The sequence below is a fragment of the Crotalus tigris genome, unplaced genomic scaffold, assembly GCF_016545835.1.
Source record: "Crotalus tigris isolate CLP2741 ecotype Arizona unplaced genomic scaffold, ASM1654583v1 scf7180000017633.3093840, whole genome shotgun sequence".
NCBI lineage: Eukaryota > Metazoa > Chordata > Lepidosauria > Squamata > Viperidae > Crotalus > Crotalus tigris.
In genome coordinates, this window is record NW_024096527.1 from 1,158,924 (window position 1) to 1,186,403 (window position 27,480).

Here is a 27,480-nt window from a genome sequence, read left to right on the forward strand (position 1 = left end):
TTGATTTATTATATCTGTTTATTTATTTACATTTATTTTATTACATTTCTATACCGTCCATCTCCCTTAAGTTACTCTGAACGGTTTACCACATCATAAAGCAATCTAAACACATGGTTAAAAACAGGGTTAAAAACAGAATTAAGAATAAGGTTAAAATTTACCAGTTAAAAGAGAAAATCAAAGTTTAAAACAATCAGTTTAACAAGGCAGAGGGAGTGTCCTTAAGCCATTCACCATCCCCAGGGCAGCATAATCCTTTTATACTCCCATGCTTATTGGCAGAGCCAGGTCTTAACGCTCATTCAGAAAACCAAAAGCGTTGGGGCTCACCTTGCCTCTGGGGATTAACATGTCCCAAAGTGTGGGGCAAAAGCAGAGAAGATGTCCTACCTCATAGGTAGCAAACATAGGTAATCCAAATCAACAAAACATAATGAATATCAAGGTAAACAACAATGAGAAGATAACATAATAGTGCCTGAAGACAATCCATTTCTCCACATCATCATAATCATGCTAAAGAAAGCCACAGTGATGGTCTCACCCAACCTATAGTTCCCATCTAGCTCTTCAGTGGTTTACAAAATGCCAGCAAAGTTGGGGCCAAATGTTCTGGTGTTCTGAAAAATGGGCATTGCAACAGGGAAGGCCCAGGAGATGTTTTAGGTCATCCTTGATGATAGCAGTGTTGATGGACCCAAGGTATCACTGGTCTGGAATAATGTAGACATCATCTACTGCTTCCAGGTTAGGCTTCCCACTATAGTTGTAATATAATTCCTGAGTATTGGCGTAGATGGGCTGATGGCCTTCAGAAGAATCTCTGTTCTTACCTTTCGATGGAGACCTGAGGACCCAAAATCCCCCAAACAAAATAAATTATTATCATGTCTCCCTATGGAATCATTTTGATCCTCCTATCAGTTTTGATCTGATATAATTTGCATTATTGTTTTAAATTGTTTATTTTCCCTTTGGGAACCATTCTGAGATATTTTAATGGAGCTGTTATAATAGCAAATTTATTCATCATGCACCTGTAACTAGATATAGCATAAAAACTGCAATTCTAAAAACATAATACAAAGGAATATTAAATCACATTATGAAGTAAGGAGTCTTTAGAATAGTGTAGAACAGTGATGGCGAACCTTTTAGAGACCAAGTGCCCAAACTGTAACCCAAAACCCACTTATTTATCACAAAGTGCCAGGGCTGCATCAGCATTGTGGTCCCCTCAGGGGGGGCAGGGGGACATGGCCCACTGGGTGGGCATGGCTGCAGTGGTCACGGCAGATTGGGTGAGTATGGCTGGGGCCAGGGCAGCGGGGCCCAGTCCCTTGCCATCTCTGAGGCATCCCCGGGGGGCCAATGCCACTTGCTCGCTCACTTCCTGCCCTGTCGCTTCCAAACGCCATGTGCTCCCAAACGCCATGTGCTCGCTACTCTGGCGAACTCTGGTGGGGCAATGGCATGCGTGCCCATAGAGAGAGCTCTGAGTGCCACCTCTGGCACGCGTGCCATATGTTCGCCACCACTGGAGTAGAACCTTTAAAATGTGTGAACTTCAATTCCCAGAATTCCCAGCCTGTTGAAAATCATTGGCCAAATGACTTATAATATAAGGAAATCAACTTCTCTACATTCAAATTAGTGAGTAAAGTAAAAAAATAATAATAATGGCCAAGAAAACGAAGTTCTCTGTAAAATCATTACAGTGATGAGGGAAAAAAGTATGTTTTGCGAAGGGATGTTAACAATTTATAACTTTTTTGAAATGCATTTTGCTGGATTTTTTTTGTTGTTATTCTGTCTCTCACTGTTAAAATAAACCTACCATTAAAACTATAGACTGATCATTTCTTTGTCAGTGGGCAAACATACAAAATAAGCAGGGAATCAAATACTTTTTTCCCTCTCTCTCTCTCTCTCTCTCTCTCTCTCTCTCTCTCTCTCTCTCTCTCTCTCTCTCTCTCTCTCTCTCTCTCTCTCTCTCTCTCTGTGTATGTGTGTATAAAGAGAGAGAGAGAAAGAGAGAGACAGACAGACAGATAGGGAGACAGGGAGAGATAAGGAGGAAGGGGTGTGTGTCTTTTTGATAGATTCTACCCATAAGCTTGAAGGATACATATTCCAACTTATCTCACCTTTAAGCCCCCTGCAGGACTAATTATTTTCAAAATTATCCCCCTTCCTCTCCTAATGACAAGAAATCTATTTTTATTCCATTTTGAAACTTGCCATTTGCAATTCATCATGGGGAGAAGCTTCACACACTTCCCAAAATGTGAAATGATGCTTCACCCTCACTTAAAAATAATGGGGAAGAACAGCATATGTTCAGAAAGCCTTATGGTGTTCGTGAAAAGCTAATTTGCAACAGTGGCGAATATCTGTAACTTGGGTGTAGGATGAGGGTGAAGGTTCATCCTCCCAGTCTGTGGGTTGGTTTCCGAACATTTCATTACCAGGCTAGGTAACATCTTCAGCGGAGTTTAGGGAATGTCAGTGTCAGTGTTCTGTTTATAAGGGCTTCAGGTGTGGGTGTGTCAAGTGAGGGTCTTGTGATGGGGAGGCTACATCAAGTCTGGGTCATTGGGAGGTGAACTGGTGGGGGGAGGGGGCTTGTGTGGGTTGGTTGAAGGTCAATGCTGTCTCTGACTAAGGTGTCATCAATGTAGCATGTCCAGAATTTTGGTTGGATGGTGGCTAGAGCTCTGGATTCAAGTCATTGCATAACTGCTTCTGCTATTAGACCTGTTTCCTGTTGAACTTGAAGTATGTGTTGAGGCACAGATCCAGGAGTTTTATGATGATTTCTGTGAATATGGAGTATTCCATAGTGTCATCATCTTTGTGGGTATGGTGTTTAGTGAGTAGGTGGTGCATGGTTTATTTAGCCAGGTTGATGTCACCTACTCACCTTCGTCATCATCAGACATTCCCAAATTTGAGAAACACACCACCTACCCAATAACATATTCCCTGGGATCTAATTTTCATGCAAAGAGGAAACAGAAAGTAGACTCCCATTCCTTGACATCGACATAAAGAAATTGGACAACGGAGAACTGGAAACCCGTATCAACCACAAACCTACACAGATGGACCAGTTTCTCAGGTTTGCAAGCAAACATCCTACCGTACACAAAAGAAGCTATGTCCAGACCCTCTTCAGAAGGGCCAGGACACACCGCAGCACCACAACACTAAGAAAAGCAGAAGACAAACGGCTGCTTGACATCTTTCTCCATAAGTGCCATCCAAAAAAACTTCATATTCCGACACACAGCACCCAAACCACAATATACCACATAGCTGGACACCCGCAAAAACTAACCCTATCATAAGCAAAAGGGTTGTTGGACATGACAGCCAGAATTCTCCAATCCTTAGGAATAACGATAGCCCACAAACCCTCAGCCACACTCTGCCAGGAATTATCCAGAACAAAAGACAAGACACAGAAGAATGAAAGAAGCAATGTCCTCTACAAAATCAACTGTAACGATTGAAACCACTTCAACCTGGGATAAACATCACGTCAGTTAAAAAACAGGATCCACGAAAACCAGTTGACAATCAAACGCCACAAACCCAAATCCTTAATCTCTACCTACGCCAACACAAACAACACCAGTTCAATTGGAGCAACACTAAAATCATCAGCCATGCTACCAGCCACCATACTCATGAGTTCATGGAAGACTGGCACTCCACAAGCAATTCCATCCACAGACGCACTGACCTACAAGCAGCCTAGGAACGCTTCAGGATCCAAATCCACCGCACAGCCAATCAGAGACACCACCGACCCTCAACCAATTCACGCAAGCCCCCCTCCCACCAGCAGTTCACCTCCCAGTGACCCAGACCTGATGTAACCTCCCCATCACATCACAAGCCTCTCACTGATGACTCACATCTGATCCATCGCAAGACCCATCAACTTGACACACCCACAACTGAAGCCCTTATAAAAAGCAGAACACTGATATCCCCCAAACTCTGAAGATGTTACCACGCCTGGTAAAAAAAGTTAAGAAACCAACCCACAAGCTCAGAGAATGAACCTTCACCCCGAAGCTAATTATTTTTTACGTGTATACATGTGTGTGTATTTCTTTTATACGGTGTCTGCCTGTATTTGAAGAGGTGTTTCAGGTTTTACAACTATTATTATTATTATTTATTAATTTTCTATGGCAGCCATCTCACTGATACAGCAATTCTGGACTGCTTAAAATATAATAAAATGTTTAAGCTTTTCAGTAAAGTTTAAAAACCTGGCTATACTCTGAAATCTGGGATGCTACATGCAACTAGGGCCATGTCTCCTAGCTATATTCTTAACAGGCCAGACATCCTGCTTTGAATTGGACGTTTTAATGTTTGCATTGTTTTAATGCTTTTTACTGCTTTTATTGTTTTAAAATGTTTTTAAGGTTTTCATTGTAATATATTTTTTGAATTTTGAGCTGCCCAGTGTCTTTTCTTGAGATGGGCAGCTATAGAAATTAAACAAACAAACAAACAAACACATAAATAAATAACATCTCAGCCCATAGGAGAAATGGGGGCATGGAAAGCATCTCACAAGGGACCCTCATTCTCTGGGGAGTAAAGGCAAGGAGGGGAGAGGTGCTTTCAGATTTGCATGATTGTGTTACTGTAACCTTACAATAAAAGTACAGGTAGTCCTTGACTTACAACAGTTCATTTAGTGTCTGTTTGAAGTTACAACAGCACTGGAAAAAGTGACATGACAAGTTTTCACACAACTGTTGCAGCATCCCCATGGTTACAGATGCTTGGCAACTAACTTATATTTATGACGGTTGCAGTGTCGAGGTGTGTGTGTGTGTGTGTGTGTGTGTGTGTGTGTCATGACATCCCCTTTTGCCATCTTCTGACAAGCAAAATAAATGGGAAAGCCAGATTCCCTTAACAACTGTGTCACTAAATTAACAACTGCAGTGATACACTTAACAACTACGGCAGGAAAGATAGTAAAATGAGGCAAAATTCACTTAAAAATTGTCTCACTTAGCAACAGAAAGGCTGGCCTTGATTGTAGTCGTAAGTGGAGGACTACTGGTAGTTTTAGTTCTCGTGGTTTTTGTTTCTTGTCTGAATTTCTTTGAAGGGCTGACCCTAAGTCACCACACCTCGTTTTTGCAATCTAGAGAAGAGGAATGAGATGTAAATTGGTGAAAAATGGGAATGTGGGACTCTCACCTGCTTTTTCGTGACCAAAGAGAAAGACTAAATCTCTTTCTGTTATAGGTAGTCCTTAATTACCTAACAAACACATAAATACATCTTTAAAAAAATTAAAATTAGAAAAAATTGAATATAGGTAGTCCTCAACAATTCACTAAGTGAACTGAAAAAAAAGGGAGTTATGACCTTTTTTCACACTTATGGCTCATATTTATGACGGTTGCAGTGTCCCAGGGTCTGTCAAGGAAAGCTAAGGGGGAGACCAGATTCACTTTACAACTATGTTACTAACTTAACAACTGCAGTGATTCAGGGGCTGCCACAAAGAAGAGAGAGTCAAGCTATTCTCCAAGGCGCCTGAAGGCAGGATAAGAAGCAACGGGTGGAAACTAACCAAAGAGAGAAGCAACCTAGAACTAAGGAGAAACTTCCTGACAGTTAGAACAATTAACCAGTGGAACAACCTGCCTCCAGAAGTGGTGAATGTGCCAACACTGGAAGTTTTTAAGAAGAAACTGGACAGCCATTTGTCCGAAATGGTATAGGGTTTCCTGCCTGAACAGGAGGTTGGACTAGATGACCTCCAAGGTCCCTTCCAACTTTATCATTATTATTATTATTATTACTTAACAACTGTGGCAAGAAAGGCTCCAAAATGGGGCAAAACTTCCTTAACAATTATCTCGCTTAGCAACAGAAATTTTGGACTTAATTGCTGTAAGTCGAGGACTACCTGTAAAAAAGTTAAAAACCAAGATAATGGGCAGCCTGGGGCTCTCCTCCACCTGGTCAGCCCCCCCTAATGTAGCGGTCCTCTGCTGAGGTCCCCCAGGCCAAGTAGCAGAGCGAAGTTTTTAAGCTCTTCCGCAAGGACAGGAATGGGGAGGGGGAATCATCTCCCATAGGATACAATTCCAGAGGATGAGGGCCACAGCAGAAAAGGACTTTCTCCTGGACCTCGCAAGCTGAAATTCCTTGGCAGATGGGATCTGAAGTAGGCCGTTTCTGCTGAAATGAGCAGGGTGGGCTATGCCCATCGGGGTCAGGCAATTCCTCAGATAACCTGGATCCATGCCAGGAAGGGCTAAACCATACTAAGCATCTTGGATGATTTCAATTGAAAACGTCAAGTGCTTTCACTGGAAGGGTAGATGATGTGAATAAATTCTCTTTCAGAAACTTTTTAACTCAAGTGTTTGACATTTAGGATAGGGATAAAAATATAAGCCCTTCTATTCAAATAAAAAAGCCCTGTCTAGTCCAATATCTTAACTCCACCAATTTACTGTCAGAAGAAGACTGTTCCTATGCATAAAAGTTCCATGACTAATGGTTGCTGACAGACCCACCCTAATTAATAAGAATTCTACCAAATCACACTGAGCTCCGTCATGAGTTAGTATTTTGTGTGTAACCGAGGCCAGCCTGATGCTGCTCCATTGGAAAGGCATGAAAATGGTCCGGGTTCTTTCCTTGTTGTTCAATGAAGCATCTTGCATTCAGAGTCAGCTTCACATCCTTATTAAGGCAAATGTTTTCCTTCTCTAAAAACCACCTGGATTTCCATTCTACCCATTGCTGGGAATGATGGAGGCTCTACACTAAACCTGAATGTTCGCAAACCCATTTCAGCCAAGAGACTTAACCTGAAGTCATTTTGGTTCAGAAAGAAATGAGGCCACCAGAACGGGTAGGTGTACATTTGAAATAAAGTGCCATTCTTCTGGTTAAAGATAGTTCTTCTCATTCTACTTTTCCAGCCTGTCTCACCCTCCAGATGGGATTGGGACTGTACAGGTAGTCCCTGACTTGCAACCATTTGCTTAGTGGCCATTCAAAGTTACAACAGCACTGAAAAAAAGTGATTTATGACCGTTTTTCACACTTACAACCATTTTAGCATCCTAAAAGTCCACATGATCAAAATTCAGAGTCTTGGCTACTGGCGTATTTATCACGGTTGCAGTGTCCTGAGGTCATATGATCACCTTTTGCGACCTTCTGATAAGCAAAGTCGACGGGGAAGCGAGATTCATTTAACAACTCTGTTATTAATGTAACGATTGCAGTGATTCACTTAATAACTGTGGCAAGTATGGTCATAAAATGGGGCAAAACTCATTTAACAATGGCCTCGCTTAGCAACAGAAATTTTGGGCTCAAATGTGGTCGCAGGTTGAGGACCACCTGTACAAGATTCTCGGAGATTTAGGGTACTATGATACTAGAACTCATAATTAAGTATATAAAAGCTCACTTAAGAACTGTCTGGTTTAGCGACAGAAATTTTGGGCTCCATTTCGGTCATAAGTTGAGGATTACTTATGATGGGCCACCCAGTATAATGATTGGAGAAGCTGGCCCTAATTATTCAGTCAGCAGAACGGCAGTCTGAAAATCCTCTGCGGACTATTTTAAGCACAACTGAAGAAGCACATTTCTGCCCAGCGAGTTGTTGCTGGGAACAAGGCATAGGGTTGCGTTGCGGGTTTTCTCCATTCCTTTTCCTGGCTATTACTCAAAGCAGAGAAAAAGCAAGGGGGCGGGGAGGAAGAGACAGAGAGAGAAATTGCCCAACCGGAAATTAGTTAAGAGAAAAAGCTGAAAAACACATGACCTGTGGATGGTGGCACAGTTCGATGACTCTTAAAAAAAAAAACCTTTCTAAAACAAATGTTTGCAGTGGGCAATTCTAACTGCAGTGGGCAATTCTGAAACAAATGTTTGCCCTGAGCAATTCTAACCGCGGTGGGTGGGCAATTCTAAAACAAATGTTTGCAGTGGATAATTCTAACTGCAATGGGCAATTCTAAAACAAATGTTTGCAGTGAGCAATTCTAACTGCAGTGGGCAATTGTAAAACAAATGTTTGTAGTGGGCAATTCTAACAGTAGAAAGACCTGCAGCCAAGTCAATTGAGACTTTGGTGAATTAAAACTTTGGAAAGAGCTCAGAAAAGAGCAACAAAAATAATTACAGGCCTAGAACAGTGGTTTCTCAACCTGTGGGTCAGGATCCCATTTGGGGTCGAACGACCATTTCACAGAGGTCGCCAAACAATGCAGTCCGCCATTTTTTCCCCCTTTTCCTTAGCTGTGCTACTCCCTTTTATTCTATTGGCTTTTGAAAGCCAATAGAATAGACTCTCTTGAATAGTCTAATTCTGTTGGCTTTCAAAAGCCAATAGGAATTGTCCAGGCTGTCTCTGCCCTGCTGAGCCCGCCAAAAGTCCCATTCTGCAAACGGTGCTGCACCAGCTGAGTAGTCCTCGACTTACAACCAGTTCAGTAGTCCTCGACTTACGACCAGTTGGGGGTCGCGGCATTAAAAAGGTTGAGAACCACTGGCCTAGAAGCTAAAACATACAAAAAACAAAAAAAGAAGGACCAGGGGTGACATGATAGCAGTCTTCCAATACTTGAAGTGTTGCCACAAGGAAGAAGGGGTCCACCTATTCTCCAAAGCACCAGAAGAAAACTAACCAAGCAGAAAAGCAACTAAGGAAAAAATATTCCTAACAGTGAGACCAATTAACCAGTGGAACAAATTGCCTTTAGACGTTGTGGGTGCCCCATCATTGGAGGTTTTTAAGAAGACACTGGTAGACATTTATCAGAAATAGTATAGGTCTCCTGCAACAGCAAGGGGTTGGATTAGATGACCTCTAAGGTCCCTTGCAACTCTTACTTACAGACAAGAGACATCTGAGCCCATAGGAGAAATGGGAGCATGGAAAGCATCTCACAAGGGACCCTCGTTCTCCGGGGAGTAAAGGCAAGGAGGGGAGAGGTGCTTTCAAACTTGCACAATTCTGTTACTATAACCTTACAATAAAAGTACAGGTAGTCCTTGACTTACAACAGTTCATTTAGTGTCTGTTCGAAGTTACAACAGCACTGGAAAAAGTGACATGACAAGTTTTCACACAACCGTTGCAGCATCCCCATGGTTACAGATGCTTGGCAACTAACTTATATTTATGACGGCTGCAGTGTTGAGGTGTGTGTGTGTGTGTCATGACATCCCCTTTTACCACCTTCTGACAAGCAAAATAAATGGGAAAGCCAAATTCCCTTAACAACTGTGTCACTAAATTAACAACTGCAGTGATACACTTAACAACTACGGCAGGAAAGATAGTAAAATGAGGCAAAATTCACTTTAAAAACTGTCTCACTTAGCAGAAATGCTGGCCTTGATTGTAGTCGTAAGTGGAGGTCTACTGGTAGTTTTAGTTCTCGTGGTTTTGGTTTCCTGTCTGAATTTCTTTGAAGGGCTGACCCTAAGTCACCACACCTTATTTTTGTAATCTAGAGATTATCTAGACCCTTTTCAATCTGGCTTCAGGCCCAGCTTCAGCACAGAAACCGCTTTGGTCGTGCTGATGGATGATCTCTGGCGGGCCCGAGACAGAGGTTATTCCTCTGTCTTGGTGCTACTTGACCTCTCAGCGGCCTTCGATACCATCGATCATGGTATCCTTTTGCGACAACTCGAAGGGGTGGGAGTGGGAGGCACCGTTTTACGGTGGTTCTCCTCCTACCTCTCTGGCCGGCCGCAATCGGTATTGGTGGGAGGGCAGAGGTCAACCCCGAGGCCCCTTCAATGCAGCGTGCCACAGGGGTCGGTTCTCTCTCCCCTCCTATTTAACATTTATATGAAGCCGCTGGGTGAGATCATCAGACAGCACGGGGTGAGGTTTCATCAGTATGCTGATGATACCCAGTTATATATCTCCTCCCCGAGCTCTCTCAGTGAAGCGGCCGATGTGATGGGCCGTTGCCTCGAAGCCGTGAGGGTCTGGATGGGGGTTAACAGACTCAGGCTCAATCCTGACAAGACCGAGTGGCTTTGGATGTTGCCTCCCAAGGATCATGTCGACTGTCCAGTGTTGACTCTTGCGGGGGAAAATATACCCCCTTCAGAGCGGGTTCGCAACTTGGGTGTCCTCCTTGATCCACAGCTGAATTTGGAACATCAATTGACGGCTGTGGCTGGGAGGACCTTTGCACAAGTTCACCTGTTGCACCAGTTGCGACCCTACCTGGACCGGGAGGCTCTCCTTACAGTCACTCACGCCCTTGTCACCTCACGTTTGGACTACTGCAACGCGCTCTACATGGGGCTACCCTTGAAAAGTATTCGGAGACTACAGTTGGTCCAGAATGCAGCCGCGCGAGTGATAGTGGGTGCTCCTCGATACACCCACGTTACACCTATCCTCCGTGAGCTGCACTGGTTGCCTATTGGTCTCCGGGTCCAATTCAAGGTGTTGGTCATTACCTTTAAAGCCCTATATGGCTCAGGGCCAGGCTATTTGCGAGACCGCCTACTACCTCATAGTTCCCTACGTCCGGTTAGATCCCACAGGCTGGGCCTCCTTCGGGCCCCGTCGACCAAGCAGTCCCATTTGGCGGGGCCGCGGAGGAGGGCCTTCTCTGTGATGGCGCCCATGCTTTGGAATCAGCTCCCCCCGGAGATTAGGACCGCTGCCACCCTGTTGGTCTTCCGTAAGCTACTTAAGACCTGGCTTTTCCGGCAGGCCTGGGGTTTATAAAACCTTACCCCTGGATGATTGTTTTTGTATTGTTGTTTGTTATGTTTTATGTGTTTTTTATTGTTAGCCGCCCAGAGTCGTTCGGGAGTGGGGCGGCTTATAAATTTTAAAAATAAAATAAAATAATAAATAAGAGGAATGAGATGTAAGCCGGTGAAAAATGGGAACGTGGGACTCTCACCTGCTTTTTCATGACCAAAGAGAAAGACTAAATCTCTTTCTGTTATAGGTAGTCCTTAACCTGGTAAATGGGTCTCCTGCTTGAGCAGGAGGTTGGACTAGAAGACCTCCAAGGTCCCTTCCAGCTCTATATTGATTGATTGATTGATTAACTTACAAACATTCATATAGCCATTCGGCCATTCATTCAAACTTACAAAGTACAAGTAGTTCTCGACTTACAACTATTTGTTTAGTGACCATTCAAAGTTGCAGTGGCGTTGAAAAAAATGACTTAGGACCATTTTTCAGACTTATGACCATTTCAGGGTCCCCTTGGTCATGTGATCAAAATTCAGACACTTGGCAACTGGCATGTGTTTATGATTGTTGTCCTGTCCCAGGGTCATGTGATCACCATTTGTAATCTTCCCAGTTGGCTTCTTACAAGCAAAATCAATGGGGGAAGCCCGATTCGCTTAATGATCAAATGGCGATGATTTACTTAATAACAGTGGCAAGGAAAGTCATAAAATGGGGCAAAACTTACTTAATAACTGTCTTGCTTAGCAATTGAAATTTCAGGCTCAATTGTGGTCATAAGTTGAGGACTATCTGTTACTTATGACCAACCCTTCCATTAACAATGATTGTAGCATTCCTGTACTCACATTATTGTGATTTGGGCACTTAACAACCGCCATGTATTTACAATGGTTGCAGCATCCTGGGGTCACACAATTCACAATCTTCCCAGACAGCTTCCAACAAGCAAAACCAGTGGGAAAGCAGGATTCACTTAATAACTGTGACAAAGAAGGTCATAAAATTGGGCATGGTCATGTGGTAACTCACTTAACAACCACATAACTTACTGACAGAATTTCCGGTCTTATCTGTGGTCATAAGTTGAGGACTTCCTGTAATACTGTGTGGGGCAATTTTTCAAGTGGTCTTCCTTGGCAGAAAAGGCTACCTTTTTCTAGGGAACTGGCAACTTAGTTTGAGTTTGTCTTGACATATTCTGGAGCTGACTAGACTGTTGGAAGTTGTGGAAGGCTTTACTGTTGACGTTGTAGTTTCCTCTCACACACATTTCCATCTCTCTAAAAAGCTCGTTGGTTGTTTATACTTAGAGTAGCCTCAAAGGAGGGAATCCGTTCTCTTCTTGTTTTTTGAGATTTAATGGAAACCCTGGAGAAATTAGGTTGCAGTCAACAGAGAAGTCAATCACACAGGCCAATTAAAAAAAGATACTACAAACTTGAGTATCTTAAAGGAAATTCTCCTCTCCTCTCCCACCTCCACCCAACCCCATCTTAGGAAATGTTGAAAACAAAATTTCTTTCGACATACTAAGAATGTGTGGACTTCTAGGAAAAGGGTTTGATGACTTTTATGTGCAGCACAACTTCAAGAGGGCTCCTTCCTGTCGCATGTCGTTTTAGAAATAAATGACATCACACAGCCACTCTGTTTAGAGTTTCCACTGATCGTTACAACCCAAATGTGTCCAAAGATATGTGTGTGTGTGTGTGTGTGTGTGTGTGTGTGTGTGTGTGTGTGTGTCAAATACTCTACATGGTGACCACAACTGGGCAATCAAAGTCCTGTCCTTTTTAATGTGTGCCGGGACCACAATCTTAATTTGACTATCCCAGGAATTCTCAAACGTTGCATTGCCACAAGTCTCTAAAATGATTCATGAAATTGTGCAACTCTGCCATGTATACAACTAATGGTTTCACTGCAGTTAGGGTGTGCCCAGAAATAAATGCACTCTTATGTGAATCTTTGGAATTACTTATTAGCTATACAATTTACTTCAGTAATTACATTTCAATCTATGCATCACCAGAGATTTCAAATTTGAGATACTATAGCAGCCCGTCACAAACTTGTGCAAGTAATAAACAACACAATTGTTTCCCCCCCCCAATCAGCCCTTAAAAAAAAAAAGATTGCCTTCCCCTCTAAATTGCTTGTAATCAGAGAAAGTCACAGGTCACATAGCTCTATCCAGCTGTCCATCTATGTACCTACAACCTTCTTAGGAATCGTGTGTTTATCTAATATTATACATAACTTTTGATATTGTGATAATTAAAGTTTTATCGAAAAAATGCAAAGTGACTGAAATGACAGAAGCAGAAAAGGGGTGCATAGCCAGGTCCTTTCCAGCCCCCTCCCTGTCATCTTTGTCCTCACCCAAAACCATATCAGCAATTTTTCTCTTTTCTTCTGGGATTTCACTCCCTTGTTTATCCTGCAGACTAGACAGAGGAAAACCGTTCTTTTGTTACTGTTGCTGTTAAGTCAAAGCATTTCTATATTCTTTAGTAAGAGAGGAGAACAAATAGCCTGCCAGGTGTTGCTGAACTACAATTCCCAGCAGCCCTAAGAAGACTGAGGTAAATTGAGAGTTGTTGGCTGGGTTCATACAACATCTGACATTAGGCTAAAATGGGTTGTTTGGTAGTTGGTGGTTCTATAAACTGAGTGATCTGAGTAATCCTGAAATGATGTGTGAGCCAACCCATCATGTTCAGCCATAATATGACATACTTGTGGGGCAAAGCATGCTACAGGGTTGCAGTATCGGTTTAAAGAATTCAGTTTGAGAATTTAATGTGTCGTGTGAAACCAGCCCCTAAGGATCATGGGTTCCCAATCCCTGTCCTATTCTAGCAGAAGCTACAGATGGCTTTCTCTTTCAGTTCCTCCACCCTCAGAGTTAGTTGTTCTACCATCTGTTCTTTTATTACCTTTTATTGGGCTCCTCATTTTCATTTCTGTTTTTAATTTGATTGACCCCACAAGAGAAAAACAGACCCAGAGAAGGAAGGCCATGTCCTGTTCTAAAAACAAGATATGCTTATATATCCTTTTTTTTTTGCCTTGATGTGTCTCTTAATTCAATTAAACATTCAGATGATGTTTACGGATATTTGGAGATTTGGGGAAATTGACCAGTCCCTTAACAGGAAGAGGAAGAAGACCCCTGGATTATAGAAGACTACATGAAAGCCAGTTAGATGGGGTTGCTGGCCAAAAGGAGAAAATCTGCTATCCTTCAGATATTTTGAATTTCAAATCCCACAATCCCCTGCTACAGGACAAACTAGCAGTAGCTGATGGGGATTCACATCCAAAACATAAAAGCCCCAAATTGCCTATTCTTGGCCATATGAACTGGGTAATCTTGATCAGTCATTCTAAACCTCAACAATATTAAGACATGTGGACTTCAACTCCCAGAATTCCCTCTGCTGAGGTTGAGAAATACAGAACTACATTATGCAGTTTGGTAATTTCCTCAAGACCATTGACCTTGCTTTGAAATGCAGAATTGAAGGACCACTGAATGATGGAGTTAAAAAAAACCAAAAACCTACAGATCATGAAATGGGGACAATATGGGTATTTTGCTGCATATTAGGGGGGAAATGGGAATTGCCAAGAATTAAGAAACCCAGCAAATTTATTGCAGTCTTGTGCTTTTTGAAAAAGAGAGACTTCCTGCAGTCTCAAAGCCATTTCAGGAAGCCCGAGAAATAACCCTTTACTTTACTGTATTCAAAGTTCTCAGTTCTGCCCATTGCAAAAATTTCAATCTTTAAACAATTTTTGCTGTCCAACTTGATAAGGTTAGCAACAGACCGTTAAATGGAGACCTACTCTGGATGATGAATTGTCACTGAATGCTACAGTACCGGATTATTTAGTACTGTATTGGAAAGCATCATTAAGACATTCTCATGCTAGAAAATCATCTCTGTTTTTAATTTTTTTTTAATTTGAACAGGGCACTGGAAAATTTAATTTTCTGCTCTTTGGGTTACAGGTAGTCCTCAATTTACAAACATTCATTTAGTCCAGGGGTCTCAGACACGCTGGCGGAGGAATTCTGGGAGTTGAAGTCCACAAGTCATAAAAAGGCCACTGTTATGTCCCGAGCCTTGCAAACGGGCTCGGGGCGTTTGCAGGCAGTCCCGGGCAGGTGCAAGCTGCCCGGGACCAGACAGGCTGTCGCCAGCGCCTGTGCGCATGCGCGGGTGCTGGCGCGGGAAAAGTAACACATTGACCCGGGAACTGCCTATATAAGAGGCTAGGAGCTTTTGGCGTTGCTGAAGCCTTCACTTGTAAGCTGAACACAGAATAAAAGGAAACCTGAGAACTACAACTGCTTCTCGCGTCTGCTTTTCGCCAAGGACTCAACACTGGCGACGAGGATGGGATGCCTTACATCGCCTGGAAATAAAGAGGTGTAAGCTTACCCAAGTGAGTCCTGAGCGGCGGAACGACGGAACGGCGTTGACTCGGCAGCTACCCGCCAATCCAGTGCGCATTTGGGGGTAGGCTGGCTGATAGACCCGTCTCCTGAAATGGCAAAGGTTGGAAGGCTTTCGGAGTTTGACGTCTCACATCCAGAGTGGTGGGAGTCCTACGTAGCCAGGGTGGAAAATTACCTCAAGGTGAACCAAGTGAGGGAAGATAGCTTGAAGGCTGCCACCCTGCTTTGTGTCTGCGGTCAAGACGCCTTCGAAATCGCAGAGAACCTTGCAGCACCTGTCCCATTAGAGTCTGTCAGCTACGCAGATCTAAAGAAGCTATTGAAGGAGCACTTCCAGCCCAAGATGTCCGTCATCGCATGGCGCCACACCTTCGAGCAGAGGGATCAACGATCCGGAGAGTCGGCCAAAGAATACATCGCCGCATTGAGGAAGGCCGCCAAGCACTGCGAGTTCAAGGACCTCGAAGAACGACTGAGGGACCGATTCGTGTGCGGCTTAAGGCATCGAGATCTACAACAGAGGCTTTTCGCCAAAGAAGAATTGTCCTTCCAAGATGCCTTAAGAGAGGTCACCGCAGAAGAAGCAGCAGGCGGCGCCGTCAAAAACATGCGGCCGATCAGGAACAGTCCAGATGTTGCATCCGTGCACCAAGAGGACGTCCAAGGGAACTCCGAGGAGGATCCGGACGAGGAAGTCGACCGTCTCCACCCCACGAAGGAAGGGAATCAGAAAGGAAGCTCTGCAGTTCCCCTCAAGTGCATCGGCTGTGGAGGTCGCCACAGGAGAACCGACTGCAAGTTCCGCTCCGCTATCTGCCGGGCGTGCGGGAAACAAGGACATATTGCAGCTGTGTGTCTGGGCCGACGAAAGGTACAACCTCAGGAAGAACTGCGCCTGAAAGGTACCAGGGTCCCCAGCCAGAATAGGGTAGGTTTTTGCGCTTCGCGAAGAAGCATCTTCAGGACAGGCACACACAAGCCCATCAAGAAAAAGCTGTCACTCAAGGTGAAGCTACAAGGGGTTCCATTAACTATGGAACTAGACACGGGGTCTGCCCTTTCAATCATATCCTTACATACATTTAGGAAGATTTGTTCCGGCAGTGGAACTCAGGCTAAATTAAGGCCTTCAGACATTGTGTTAACAGACTTTCAAAATTCGAGAGTGTGTGTTAAGGGGGAGGCCACCCTTAACGTACAGTATAAGAATTTTGAAGGTCCACTAGACATATTAGTAGTAGGGGGTGAACGAACGAGTCTCATAGGACTCGATTGGTTTGAAGCCTTGGGGATACACGTCACGGGGCTCAACAGCTTACAAACACTCGACCTACAGGAAGTCTGCAAAGAATTTGCAGATGTCTTCAGCCCCCAGCTGGGCACATTCAAGGGACCTCCTGTGTCCTTAAAACTAGACCCCACTGTCACACCCATTAGAATTAAAGCAAGAAGGGTCCCTTTTGCTTTAAAGAGTAAAATTGACACTGAGTTAGACAAACTGATCCAACAGGGAATCCTAGAACCTGTTGATTCCAGCCCTTGGGAGACCCCCATTGTCACGCCTCTAAAGGCAAATGGGGACATTCGCATTTGTGCTGACTACAAATGCACTCTTAATAAGGCATTGCAGCAACATGCCTATCCTGTTCCTGTGGTCAGTCATATTCTGGCCTCCCTCAAGGGGGGGGGCGCGTTTTTGCAAAGCTTGACCTAGCTCAAGCGTATCAACAGCTGCCTGTTGATGATGATGCTGCTATAGCTCAGACTATTGTGACCCACAGGGGAGCCTTTAAGGTAAAAAGGCTACAGTTTGGAGTGAATGTCGCTCCTGGGATTTTCCAAAGCGTAATGGAAAACACACTACGGGGCATACCGGGGGTTTGCCCCTACTTTGATGATGTCTTAATTGCAGGAGACTCCACACACATTCTAGCTGAAAGGCTAAGGGCTGTTCTGTTAAGATTCAGGAAAACAGGCCTCAAGCTCAAAAGAGACAAATGCAAAATTGGGGTGCCTTCTACTGAATTTCTGGGATTCAAAATTGATGCTGCTGGGATTCACCCTGCTGAATCCAAACTAACTGCCATTTTAGAAGCACCTAGGCCAAAGTCTAAGGCCGAACTTCAGGCCTTTCTGGGCCTCCTGAATTTCTACAATTCCTTTCTTCCACATAAAGCTAGTGTAGCTGAGCCTCTTCACAGGCTATTAGACAAACAAGCAGTGTGGCAATGGTCACAAACACATGAGGCTAGTTTCAATGAGGTCAAGGCCTTACTCACTTCTAACAGTGTACTTGCACACTTCAATGAGTCCCTTCCTGTGTGCATCGCTTGTGATGCTTCCCCTTACGGGGTAGGAGCTGTCCTGAGCCACCTCAGGTCTGATGGAACTCAGGTTCCTGTTGCATATTACTCCAGAACACTGTCTTCTGCTGAGCGCAACTACGCTCAGATAGACAGGGAGGCTCTGGCTGTTGTTGCTGGAATTAAAAAATTCCATGATTTCTTGTATGGCAGGCATTTCACGGTCTTCACTGACCATAAGCCTCTGCTGGGACTGTTTACCACACGTAAACAAACTCCCCAAATCATTTCCCCTAGAATGCTTAGGTGGTCTATTTTTCTGTCTGCATATGATTTTTCCTTACTCCACAAGCCTGGGAAAGAAATGGGCCATGCTGATGGCCTCAGTAGATTGCCCCTGCCAGTAGTAGAAGCTGACCCTGCGCCAGCTGTCAACATTCTATCCATCCAAGCCTTGCCCGAGTCCCCTCTGAATGCCAGGGATGTCGCCGCTGAAACAGGCACAGATCACACACTTTCACGTGTCCTTTCTTGGGTTTTGTCTGGATGGCCTGAGCACTGCCCTAGTCCTGAGTTTCAGAGTTTCTGGTCCAAAAGGAACGAGTTGTCCACTTCTCAGGGTTGTCTGCTTTGGGGAAACAGAGTTGTCATTCCCACCTCAATGAGGACTAGGATCTTAGAGTCCCTCCACGAGGGTCATCCTGGCATTGTTCGCATGAAGGCCCTTGCGCGCAGCCACTTGTGGTGGCCTGGTTTAGATAAGGACATTGAGGCTAAGGTGCATGCATGCCACCTGTGCCAGCGCTCTCGCCCAGAGATGCCCCAAGCTCCTGTGCATAGATGGGAGGATACACAGTCCCCATGGTCTAGGGTGCACATTGACTACGCTGGGCCCTTTCAGGGCCAGTTCTTCTTGGTCCTCGTTGACAGTCATTCAAAATGGCTTGAGGTTGTACCTGTCTCATCCACCACCACTGCAAAGACTATTCAGGTACTGAGGGGGATTTTTGCTGCACACGGGCTCCCAGATGTCATCGTGTCTGACAACGGCCCTCAATTTACTTCCTCCGAATTCCAAGCTTTCTTGCAGGCTAACATGATTCGTCATGCCACGTCTGCACCCTTCCACCCGTCCAACCAACGGTATGGCTGAACGCATGGTCCGCATCACAAAGGACGCCTTGAAAAGACTCACCTAAGGGGACTGGCATCACAGGTTGGCTGACTTTCTCCTTTCTTACTGCACCACACCGTCCACTTCTACAGGGAGAAGCCCAGCTGAACTTCGCTGGGGGCGCAAACTTACTACGAAGCTTGACCGGTTGCATCCGGACAGACTGCCTTCATCTACCTCACATCCTAGGGCACCTAGACAACTACTTGTGGGTGCCCCGGTTTGGACTCGCAATTACGGGCCTGGTCATACATGGGTCCCCGCTTCTATTTCCAGGGTCACAGGTCCTCTCTCCTACGAGGTAGCCCTGGACAACGGTCGTGTCCTGCGTCGGCACATCGACCAACTCCGCCCTAGGCGGGACCTTTCCGATGAGACTCCTGGGTCTTTTCCAGGGGGGAGGGGGACCCTTTAGAGCAAAGGGAGGGGCATGAGCTGCTGCCCACCTCCAATCATGGAGCCACAAATGGCCCATTCCAAGATTCCGCGAGTGCCCCAAACAGGAATTCTAAGAGCCTATCCAACTACCAGGCATTCACGCCTACTCCAGCCAGGGAGTCACCCCGGGGGTACAATCACTATTCACCTGCACAGCACAGTACTCCAGTCAGGGAGGATACCCGGGAGCATCCCAATAAATCATACCCCGCAAGAGAGCTGGCACATAATCCCCAGAGTTGGCCTGACCTTACCCCAAGTCCTACAGGGGGTCAAACTTTCAGGGAGGTGGTCGAGGAACCAAGTCCCGACCGCAACACCTCTAGCCCACATCAGGGAGTAACTGAGTTTGGGGAAGGTACAGAGACCCACACGAGCCCGGACACAGAACGGGGCTTAGGGATTGGACAGCCTCCTGACAGGTCTTGGACGGACCTAGGAGGTTCTATAGAGACGCCCAGCAGTGGCTATCACTTCAAGGGGCCCGAGGGCCTACAGCTAGGCAGGTCAACCAGGTCACAAAGTGACAGAAGCCCTGGCCTGACGAGCCCGGTGGGCGAGCAAGCAGGCCAGGCATCGGGGCACAGTCCTCGGAAGGCACCAAGGCATGATAAGGAGAACAGGCTCACGTCTCCCCTCAGTCAGGGAACACCTGTCAGAAACCCAGAGCTGAGAAGGTCACAGAGAGCAAGGAAATCTCCTAAATACTTAGAGGATTACATAACATTGCTGGCCAAACAAAAGCCAGTAAACAATAGGAGCACTGGGGAGTAGAACACTGCATCAAGAAATAATTGTATGTTGGTAGTAGTCTTAGCCCGGGGGAAAGGGGTGTTATGTCCCGAGCCTTGCAAACGGGCTCGGGGCGTTTGCAGGCAGTCCCGGGCAGGTGCAAGCTGCCCGGGACCAGACAGGCTGTCGCCAGCGCCTGTGCGCATGCGCGGGTGCTGGCGCGGGAAAAGTAACACATTGACCCGGGAACTGCCTATATAAGAGGCTAGGAGCTTTTGGGCGTTGCTGAAGCCTTCACTTGTAAGCTGAACACAGAATAAAAGGAAACCTGAGAACTACAACTGCTTCTCGCGTCTGCTTTTCGCCAAGGACTCAACAGCCACGTTTGAAGACCCCTGGTTTAGTCATTGTCTGAAGTTACAAGGACACTGAAAAAAGTGACGTATGACCAGTTGCAGGATCTCCATGGTCCACATGATCAAAATTTGGGCACTTGGCAATCAGCATGTATTTATCACCATTTATAACATTCCTATCCAGCTTCTGATAAGCAAAATCAATGGGGGAAGTCAGATGCACTTAATGACTGCATCATTCACTTAATAACTGCCTTGCTTAGCAATGAAAATTTTGGGCCCAACTATGGTCATAAGATGAGGACTATCTGTATTTACACTTCATCTTGTTTTTTGTGCTATGATAGGACACCGCAAAAAGGCAAGCTTGCCATCTCACATCAAGTCTGTACAAAGATACCTTAGTGCGATACTTTACCATTATTTGTTGCATCAATTAGCTGAAAAACACACACAAAAAATGATGATGCAGTTATATGTATCATCAAATTAGGACTGCCTTTTTGTAGTGTTTTATCTATGCACCCATAGGGAATATCAGGAAAAAGGAATTGCAAATTAACTGGAAAAAATGGAGCAAACTATAATATGCACAATCTATTTCTGAAATGAAAATTCAAACTTCCCTTATTTAAACAGGAATTCAGAAAGAGGGAAGTTCAGGTTAAAAAAGATATTTCCAATTGCTGTGATCCAAGCCTTGATGGACAGCAATTTAAAATAAAACACACACACACCCCACTCTTTTATTCCTCATGCTGTTTTCAGATTTCAAACCAGAACTGGGCCTTCGTTTATGCTGAAGTCACAACACCCTGTTCAAGCACCAGTTGTATATGACCCAGAATCGTAGATAGCTGCAGATTATATGACCAAAAGGGCGTCACTCTTGATCACTCAGAAAACTGTAACTAAGGAGCAAAAGAGAAGTTCAGCTCCAGTTCTCTGACAGACAGGGAACTGATGCTGCTTTTAATAGACTCTTTTCTTTTTATTTTATTTATTTTTTAACATTCTGGGAGCAGCTGATTGGACCAAGAGGCAGCTACAGAGGTCCCCCTTCCTTTTTTTTGTACAACTGGAATGAGCACCTGTTGTGCCAACAAAGTTGTGTGCTTTTGACTCTTAGGAAAGGGTTACTTTGGCTATTTTGGGTCTCTATGTTGCATTTGTTTGGGGGAGACAGTTTGATTTAATGCAGCGTTTTTCAATTTTGACAACTTTAAGCTGGCTGGGGAATTCTGGGAGTTGGAGTCTGCACATCTTAACCTGGCTAAGGTTAAAAAACACTGCTTTAAAGGTTTAATAAACTTATTTTGCTCCTAAACATGCTGTGAGATTTAACACATTTTCTCCCTTCTAAAGAACACCTATTGTTTTAGAATTTAGAGCCTAATAGGTTCAGAAAGAACAACTGAAAGGTATCTCTTCTGTGGCCCTCAAACAGTTGCAGAGTTGGGTGGATGAAGAATTTGGGAGCTTCATTCTTCTGGGGTGGGAAAAGCATTGGGGATTTTGGAGAGCTTTTATGGGCAAAATTCTAGGATCACAGTAGTAAGGATTGGTGAGATCTTGGAGACCATCTAATTCAATCCTCTCCACAGTGCAAGAATCTACAACTACAGAATCCTGGACCAATTTATTTGTTTTGCAAATATATAGTAAAAAAGTAGAATAGTTTTAGAAGATGATGAGAGTTTGGAAAAAGTTCAGAGAAGAGTAACTAAAACGATTAAGGGCCTGGAGACTAAAACATATGAAGAACTGCTGCGGGACTTAGGTTTGGCTAGTCTAGAGAAAAGAAAAAATAGGGAGACATGATAGCAGCATTGAGGGGCTGCCACAAAGAAGAGGGGGGGTCATGTTATTCCCAAAACACCAGAGGGCAGAACAAGAAACAATGGTTCGAAACTGATCAAAGAGAGAAGCAACCTGGAATTAAGGAGAAAGTTCCTAACAGTGAGGACAATTAACCAGTGGAACAGCTTGCCTCCAGAAATCGTGGGCGCTCCATCACTGGAGGTTTTTAAGAAGAGACTGGACAGTCACTTGTCTGAGATGGTATCTATTCTCCTGCTTGAGCGGGGGGGGGGAAGCTGGACTATAAGACCTCCAAGGTCCCTTCCAGCTGTATTCTATTCCGTATGGCTATTATAGTTATCTTCTCAACAAGACAGAACAAAACAGAGACTCGACTGAATTTCTTTCCTGGCCCAGAAGCCAGAAAGAAGAGCCAGGTTTTTATGATCTCCCAAAAAGCCAGGTGAACCTTGAGGTGGCCACCAATCCATTGTTTAAATGCCTCTATCAAGGTAAAAATGCCCAGGTACAGGTAGTCCTTGACTTACAACCACAATTGAGCCCAAAATGTATGTTGCTAAGTGAGAAATGTATTAAATGTGTGTGACTTTTCTTGCCACAGTTGTTAAGTGAATCACTGCAGTTATTAAATTAGTAACACTGTTGTTAAGTGAATCTGGCTTCCCCTTTTTGTCAGTTCACAAAAGAAGATCACATGACTCCAAGACACTGCAACCATCATAAATATGAGCCAGTTGCCAAGCAGCTGAATGTAAGTCACATGATCATGGGGATGCTGCAATGGTCATAAGTGTGAAAAATGGTCATAAGTCACTTTTTTCAGTGCCGTTGTAACTTCAAACGGTCACTAAGTGAAGTGTTGTAAGTCGAGGACTATCTGTACTCCTATTGAACATCTCTTAAACCCGTGGTGGCGAACCTATGGCACATGTGCCACAGGTGGCATGCAGAGCCCTCTCTGCAGGCTCGCGCACCATCGCCCCAGTCCTAGGCCTTCAGCTGGGTTTTATAAAACCTTTTCGCTTTAGGCCTCTGCCGCCGAGTGCAAAAAAAAAAAAAAAAAAAGTTCAATCAATCAATTTCAACTTCTTGCGGAGAAAAAAAAGATCTCGCAAAGTTGGAATTGATTGATTGAACTTTTTAGTCCCACCCAGTCTGCCATTACCACCACAGCCACACCCACCCAATGGGCCACACCCACCCAATGGGCCACGCCCACCCAGCACCCGATGATGCATAAGTGGATTTTGGGTTGCAGTTTGGGCACTAGGTCTCTAAAAGGTTCGCCATCACTGTCTTAACCTAAGTCCTTTTTTCATGAATAACCAGCTGACACCTCTAAACCAGGTGTTTTCCAATCCTCAGCTCTGGACAGCTATTAGCGTGGCCCATAACACTGTAAACTGTTAACATTTTTATGTGATTTTTAGAAATAGTTACTATATTACATATTATATTATACTATATTATACATAATGTATTTTTGTTATATATTTTATATGCGGTCCAAGACAATTCCTCTTTACTTAATGCGGCCCAGCCAAGCGAAGTGGTTGGATAAGCCTTCTCTAAACTATTCAGCCCCATCTTCGCCTCAATGCCTTCCAGATGGTTGAAGGCAGCTATTGTGCCTCCCTACAGACTTTTTCTCTCCAGGATAAACATATCCAACTCTTCCAACCATTTTTCATATACTTTCCTTCCCATCCCCTTATCAGCTTAGTAGTTGTCCTTTAGTCGTGCTCTTATTTGTCAGTATCCTTTCTAAAATTTAGGGCTAAACCTGGACACAATATTCTAGGTACACTCTGGCCAAGCCAGAATAGAGAACAAGTAAATACGTTGAAGTTGCTTAAGGCATCCACTTCACTCTTTAAAACTCTTAAAATCTGGCCTCAAATAGGCCATGATAACCTTGATCCTATTTGAAGGGCATCCCTTTGCAAGCACCAGGCAAAGTGATGAGTTTTTTAGTTTGATGCTGACTTAATGTGCTTTCTCAAGACATGATGCCTCCTCAGTTGCTCACCTTTTGGCGGTGGTCTGCTTCCGACTCTGGTGGTTAGCTTGGCCACTTTTCATTTTGCCCACTTTGCCCTTGGATTGGTCACTGAAGACGTTCTCATAGTCCTTGTGGAACTCCATGTCCTGATTTGTGCTCCCTGGCGGAGACAAGCGGCTGATGTACCTTGATTGTCCAGACGTGCCTTCAGATGTGTTGGAAGGTCGTTTTTCTTGGTTGATTGGGGCCCTTTTCTTCCTCCAGATTACAAAGAAAGCCAGGATGGCCAACAGGAGCAGAATCAAGATTGGTATGATGATGCCAATATAGAGGCCATACCCAGTGTCATGGCACTCCTTCTTGTAATAATCAGTTACATTATCCAGTCTTTCAGAAGTGAAGCACTGGCATTTGATGCCGCTGTCTGAGCAGTTGTGGCAATAATGCAAAATGCTACCTGCCACATTGCAGCGGCAGTCCACCCGGAGCTCCTTCAGGCAAGGATGGAAGTCTTCAATGGCTAAAGAGCTAAGTTGGTTCTTCTCCAGACTCAGGATCTTCAGGTTGGGTGTTTTGTCAAAGAAGTCGGAAGGAAGGCTCTTCAATTTATTATTGTGAAGGAACAACGATTCCAGTTTTGCTGCAGACTCCAATTCTAATAACCCTGTGATGTTGTTATTGGACAGATCCAACTCTTTCACTTGTTTCCAAATAGTGAGATTGACTTTGGTGAAAGGAAACCCGCCACTGAAATTCAGGCATGGCGTGTCATTGAAGTGGTTAAAGTTGGTCCTAGAACAAGCAGCATCCACAAGGCATCCGAGGCAGGAAAACAGCAGAGTAGCGAGCAGTCCCCACATCCTACAGTACATAAAAGCAAATTGGGATGAATTAATGGGTGAATTAATTCTAATCCATCCTAATTCCTGTGTTTTACAAATCTGCTGTTGTAATTTCTCCTCTTTTTCTTATTTATGCACTTCTGCTAAACCCAAGATTCTTTACAAATGTCAGCATCCCATTGTTGTTTTGCTCAGCATCTCAAAATGAATGTATTTTAGTTTTGCAATTCTGCCTAATTTTTGCAGATTTCCCTCCCCACCATACAAAATAATGCTTTTTCAGATTATACTATATGAATTTTCACTCTTTTTTTTTAAAAAAAAAAGAGTGCCACAAGATTTTGAAAAATACCATACACATTTTGAATGATATCCAAGTGTCAGTTCATGCCTTGGTTTAAAAAAATTTTAAAAATGAATTCGCATCTAAATCCTTTTCCTAAATTTCTTTCCAATCTCAACAATAACATGGCAAAAAGGCTAGATCATTCTGCATCATGGTTTTGATTTGGCAGCCAAGGAGCCCTTCTCAATTTTTATTATTTTATTTTTTTGTTAAGATTCTTACAACAATTAAATCAACTCTTTAAGGAATCCTGTAACTATGTTCACACGGCACAATTGGTTGCAGTGTGGAAGAGCCTTTTCTAAGCACCTACAGCTTGCTTCAATGGTAGCTGAAGCTACTTTTCCATGTGTTATTATTATTTTTTCATGTGGTAAAAAATGCAGTGGGTAGCGCTATCATGGGCAGGATAGGGAGAGGCTTATCCCTACCCTTTGTGGCCATTTCTTGGCAGAGATATAAACTTAGATTTATTATATCACATCTATAAGATTTGGAGTGCTAAAAATTAATGATTTGAGAAAGGGGGAATATGGGGAACCACACAGTGGCTAGTAAAGATTGTCCAACTGAATGAGACCAGAGGTCTACTAAACACATTTTTGTGCATTTCCAAAAACGATCAGGCACACAATTGGCATTCAGAGGTATATTACCTGGGAATAAGGTGGATCCACATAGCTAACAAGCTCAAAAGAAGATCTAGATTAATCCATTAAGCCCAGCCCTGAGATTCCAATGAAGACCAAGCAGATGCCTTCAGGAAGGCAAAAAAACAAAAGGCATAAATGGGAAGTTAATTGCTATTGAATACAGAAGCTCCATTTTGCTATTAAAGTCAGGAAACAAATATTAGAACTCTGAAATGAAATTTGCAATCTCAAGGCAGTCTTGATTCCTGGCAAGCATCTGGGCATGTTCTTGCCATTTTCTTGGTCACATTTTTGGAAGTAGTTTGCTATTGCCTTCTTCCTGTGGCTGAGAGAGAGAGGGATTGATCCAAAGTCAGCCAGCTGGCTTTGCATCTAAGCCAGGACTACACCACCAGACTCTCTTACTAAAACTCTACTTTATTAATGTAGAATCATAATAACAGAATCTTGAAAGCCACCTCTCCATCTTATACCAAAGAGAGTCAAGGCAGGGCAATCTGGAGTGTGTTTCTCACTTTTCTTCATTCCTGGGCATTCATGTTTCACTATCAATTTCACTACAAACAAAGCCTATTCACCTATACAGTCATGTCCAAAAGACATGGATTGGCCTGTCCTTCACTGTGAGTTATCTAGTATCATTTTACTAATGAACAACTTACAAATGAATATTTTGTTTACAGAACTTGCCTTCAGAAAGAGAATGGAAAGGGTTACTGATCAAGGGGTTAGTAGACTAAGACCAGAAAGGTCCAAGTTCCTACTAAGCCACAAATATCAGAGTTGACTTGAGGATCAGTTACTACTCTAGTCTAACACATCCTACCTCACAAGTTTATTGAAGGATAATATAGGGGCAGGGGGTAATTAAACAAGCTGCCTGGAATAGTACTTAATATATCTGAACTCAGACTAGGGAGACCCAGTTTAAAATCCATCCTCAACCATGCAAACTTATTGGCTACTTCTCTCACCATAACTTACCTTATAAAATTATTGTGGAAATAAAATCCAAAATCTTTTATGGGAAAATAGAGTAAAGCAGTATCATCCACAATGCAGACTGGGTGGTTGAGAGATGATGTATTTACACATATTCAATCAACTTTATATCCTACTTTTCTCCTAAGACCTCAAGTTGATAGAGGTAGTTTTAACTTCATAACCATCCTATCAATTACAGCAGGTTGATCTGAGAGATGGTGAGCGACCATCTTGAAAGGTTAAGAGTGGAGTTGAATTTGAGTTAATCCAGTGTAACTTTTAAAACTTCAACGCACCAATTCTGTTGTTTTGCTTTCCCATTCTGTTCTATTGTACAGTAACTGTGCTCCCATTTTGGCCCTAGCCATTTATTCCAGCTGCTGCCCTTAGGCTTTTCAAGACACTAATCCACAAGATATATGGGACTTTTTTTACGCCCAACCACTTCTCACACCATACCTTGAACTGAAGTCTTCAACGGATCTTCTCAGCTTTGCTGTCTTGCACTGTTGGCATTGCTTGTGACGGGAATAAAAAGGGAACCAGTAAAAGTTTCCTCTTTCAAAAATCCGAGGAGGGTGGGAGGAAAGAAA

At 43.8% G+C, this 27,480-nt stretch overlaps 1 protein-coding gene across 1 annotated transcript; it reads right to left on the bottom strand.

Moving 5' to 3' along the window:
- Positions 1-27,480, bottom strand: LOC120304286. The gene is made up of 3 exons (XM_039334673.1): positions 27,347-27,480; positions 24,090-24,923; positions 1-850 (listed from the first exon to the last, which is right to left on the bottom strand). Exons 2-3 carry the CDS (start codon positions 24,920-24,922, stop codon positions 709-711), a joined length of 975 nt encoding a protein of 324 aa, XP_039190607.1. The 5' UTR covers position 24,923; positions 27,347-27,480; the 3' UTR covers positions 1-708.

What these genes read in the sequence shown, in the direction of transcription:
- LOC120304286 (XM_039334673.1), bottom strand. Translation starts at nt 24,922, where the DNA reads ATGTGGGGACTGCTCGCTACTCTGCTGTTTTCCTGCCTCGGATGCCTT. An exon ending in AAGCAGACCACCGCCAAAAG is followed by an intron (nt 851 to 24,089) that starts GTGAGCAACTGA and finishes TTGGGTCCTCAG; the next exon opens with GTCTCCATCGAAAGGTAAGA.